We start from the raw sequence: 3,837 nt of genomic DNA on the forward strand, positions 1-3,837 counted from the left end.
AATTAATTTATTTTATTTTATATTTTATTAAACAAATCTATCTACAAAATAAAAAATCAAAAAATGATTCTACCAATAAAAATAAAAGAAAAATTCATTCACCATTCACCCATGTCAGCCAAAAAGAAAAAACCGCTCCTATGCATAAATCATAAACTAACAAACCCAAAGCTAAAAAAGCAATTACTGCCAAATGAATACCAGAATAACAAAAGGAGAGAGTTCAGAGCAAAATTTTTGAAGATAATTGACAAAAGAGAGAAAAAGAGGAACAAATACAAGTATTTTAGCAGTGTCATTAGTGATAACCAACCAGAATCTTCTTTTAATGATCCTTCAGAACAGATTATCATTGTCCCTAGGATGTGCGATTCTGTTTATACTATCAATCTATTATCAAGTATTGTTTATGAGTCTAATGCTAATAAATCAGTAAAGTGGTATGTTAGACTGTGGAGAAAAGTCAAATGTTGTTGAGTAAATGTATAATTTATTAAAAAACATTTAATATTTTATAATATTATTAAAAAAATAAAATTAAAGAATTAAACTTTTAAGAGATAAATAAAATAATAAAATAATATTTAAATAAAATAAAATAATATTTAAAAAAGGATAATTTTATATTTAAAAAGAATAAAATAATATTTAAAAAAATAAAATAATATTTAAAAAAAGCTAAAATAATATTTAAAAAAATAAAATAATGAAATTAAATAATTTAATATTTAAAAAATTTTTTATCACAATATTAATTTTATAAAAAAATACTTCACCCATGCCACTAAAACTAAACTCAAAAGAACTAAAATCAAAATTTATAAAATACTTCACAGATAAAAATCACACAGAAGTGCCATCCTCATCAGCCGTTCCATTTAACGATGACCCATCTCTCTTATTCGTAAACAGTGGCATGGTCTAATTTAAAAACAATTTGCTCGGAATTGAGAACGACTTTTTCAACCTAAAAAAAGCTACCTCATCACAAAGGTGTATCAGGGCAGGTGGCAAACACAATGACTTGGAAGATGTTGGCAAGGACACTTATCATCACACTTTTTTTGAAATGTTAGGTAATTGGTCGTTTGGTGATTATTTCAAGGAAGAAGCTATTTTCTTTGCATACGATTTCTTAGTAAATGTTTTAAAACTTAACAAAGATCAGATTTATGTTACTTATTTTTCGGATAACAAAGTTGACCTACCAGAAGACAAAGAAACATTTTGTATTTGGCAAAAATATTTGCCAACTACAAAAATAATCAAAGGAAGTTTTAGAGATAATTTTTGGGAGATGGCAGAAACAGGGCCATGCGGTCCATGCACTGAGATTCATTACGACAAGATTGGTAATAGAGATGCCAGTCAGTTGGTAAATAAAGATGATCCAAATGTTTTAGAGATCTGGAATGTTGTTTTTATGGAATATAACAGAACCAAAAATTCATTTTTAAAATTGAACAAACAGTGCGTGGACACAGGAATTGGTTTTGAAAGATTGCTTTCTATTGTTAACGAAGTTAACTCAAATTACTTAACAGATTTGTTTACACCACTCTTTAAACTAATAGAATCACATATTAACATTGAATACAAAGATACTTTAAACCAAACCAAACTGACACGCAGATCATTCTAGGACGATAGCAGTATGTTTACACGATAAAGTAAATTATTCTAACGAAGGAAGAGGTTATGTTTTAAGACGTATTACAAGAAGAGCGTTAAGGTTTGCTACAGAGGTTTTGAATTTAAAAGAGAATTTTTTGTGTGAGCTTGTTAGCTTGGCAGGAAATTTGTTAGATTTAAAGATTCATGTTACAAAAGTAAAAGAGGAAGAAATTTTGTTTAGCAAAACTTTAAAAAGAGGCACACAATTGTTTTATAAAATGATCCAAAACGAAGAAATAAAAAATAAAAAAGAAATTTCAGGCAAAGATGCATTTATTCTTTACGATACTTATGGGTTTCCTTTAGATCTAGCAAGAATCTTAGCACAAGAGAATGGGTTAATAATTAATGAGGAAGAGTTTGAGAAAGAAAAAGAATTGGCTAAAGAGAGAAGTAAATCAACTAAAGAAATTATTTTGCCGCAAGAATTTTTGATGGATGTCAGTTTTAAATATACTACAAATAAAATCAAAGCTAAATTACTTTATTATTCAGAAGGTATGTGTGTTTTTGATAAAACTTGTTTTTATGCTGAATTAGGAGGACAGGTAGGAGACACTGGTACAATTATATTTTTAGAAGATTCTTCTTTGTTAAATGAATATGACACAAATAAAAATGAAAAGGAAATAGGTGTATTTGAAGTAACTAACACAAAATTAATTAACAAAACAGTGGTTCATTTTGGTAACCTTACAGGCAACATATCTAATAAAGGAATATTACCTTACAACACAGAAAGAAGAGAAAAAATAAAAAAGAATCACACAGCCACTCATTTACTAAATTACTTCTTAAGAACGAATATTTGTAATGCAATTAAACAGAAAGGAAGTTTAGTAAGTGATGACAAACTAAGATTTGATTTTGAATTTAAATAGAAGTTTGTCAGATGAAGAGATAAATAATTTAGAAAAAAGTGTTAACTCACTCAGTAATCAAAGCTAAAAAAGAGGTTATCACTTATCAAATTAATTTTTCAGAAATAAATAAAGAAGAAATTATTACCTTGGAAGGAGAACAATATCCTTCCAAAGTAAGAAATGTTTGTATAAACAATATTCAAGAATTGTGTGGCGGTACTCATGTGTCTAATACTGAAGAAATAGAAGTGTTTAAAATATTTTATGAAGGTAGTATTTCTACCAATACAAGAAGAATAGTAGCTAAGACAGGAGAAGAAGCTTTAAAAGATTTTTCACTTTTACAAAGAAAAGAGAAAGAAAAAGAAGAAAAAATTAAAATTAAAAGTGAATTAAGTAAATTTAAACAAGAATTAACTAAAGAAAATTAGTTCTGATAAGTCATTCTGTTTTACCAAATAATAAATCATTCTTTTACGAAAGTAAATCAAATTTACAAAAAGATTCTCAGAAACATTTGAGTAAATTAATACAACTTTATAAGAAGTATAATATTAAAGGATTGGTTTATTATTATGATGGTAGTAAAGTATTCTTTCATGGGTATAAGTTTGATTGTAATGAATTAAGAAATATTTGTGATGAAGTATTCTTTAAAGAAGTAAATGATTGTTTTATTGGGTATTGTATTACAAACTTAACTGATTTTAATGAATGGATTAACAAAAAAGATAATTAAATTACTTAATTAATTTGTAATGTAAAATAAAAATAATAGTAAAAGTAATATTTTTTTTATACTTTTATGTTTAATTTTATTAATTAAATTATGTTATTCATTACTCTTTGAAAATTAATGGTTAATTCTCTCTTATTATATTCTAATCCTTTATCTTGTAACAATAATATTACTTGTTCTAATGCTTGTGATCTTAATTCTTGTAATCTAAAATAACTTAAACTATTATTATTAATCTTATAAAACAATTTTATTACTGCTTTGTCCTATTTTTCATAATCACGTATACCAATAGTCACTGAACTGTCATATCCTTCTGATTTATGGTCATGTAAAAAATTACTAAATTCTTGTTTTAATTTTTCTAATTTATAAAAATCAAAACGTCTTTCTAACCTTAAAATAATCACTGTAGAAATGTAATTAGATTTGTGATAATTTAATATTACTTGTTCTTTTAGCAATGTATTATAAAAATATATTATTTTATTATCAAAGGTAGTAAGTGTTGTGGTAAGTGCATTAATTTGTTTTACTGTACAAATTATATCTTTTTTGTTT

General features: G+C 25.4%; 1 protein-coding gene across 1 annotated transcript; it reads left to right on the plus strand.

The window, feature by feature from the left end:
* Window positions 1-1,069: 1,069 nt before the first annotated feature.
* Window positions 1,070-2,555, plus strand: LOC113381691 (alanine--tRNA ligase-like). Its single transcript, XM_026620437.1, has 3 exons — window positions 1,070-1,490; window positions 1,633-1,872; window positions 1,981-2,555. The coding sequence occupies exons 1-3, from the start codon at window positions 1,070-1,072 to the stop codon at window positions 2,553-2,555; spliced, it is 1,236 nt and encodes a 411-aa protein (XP_026476222.1).
* Window positions 2,556-3,837: the final 1,282 nt, after the last annotated feature.

Source organism: Ctenocephalides felis, unplaced genomic scaffold, assembly GCF_003426905.1.
Source record: "Ctenocephalides felis isolate EL2017-DRISC unplaced genomic scaffold, ASM342690v1 CF-g0.4_SCAFFOLD_03001, whole genome shotgun sequence".
NCBI lineage: Eukaryota > Metazoa > Arthropoda > Insecta > Siphonaptera > Pulicidae > Ctenocephalides > Ctenocephalides felis.

Bases quoted from the DNA above. Each gene is read 5' to 3' on its own strand.
- LOC113381691 (XM_026620437.1), top strand. From the start codon at position 1,070: ATGTTAGGTAATTGGTCGTTTGGTGATTATTTCAAGGAAGAAGCTATT. The intron at 1,491-1,632 runs GTTTTGAAAGAT...ACTGACACGCAG, and splicing joins GTGCGTGGACACAGGAATTG to ATCATTCTAGGACGATAGCA. The intron at 1,873-1,980 runs GCACACAATTGT...GGTTTCCTTTAG, and splicing joins TAGCAAAACTTTAAAAAGAG to ATCTAGCAAGAATCTTAGCA.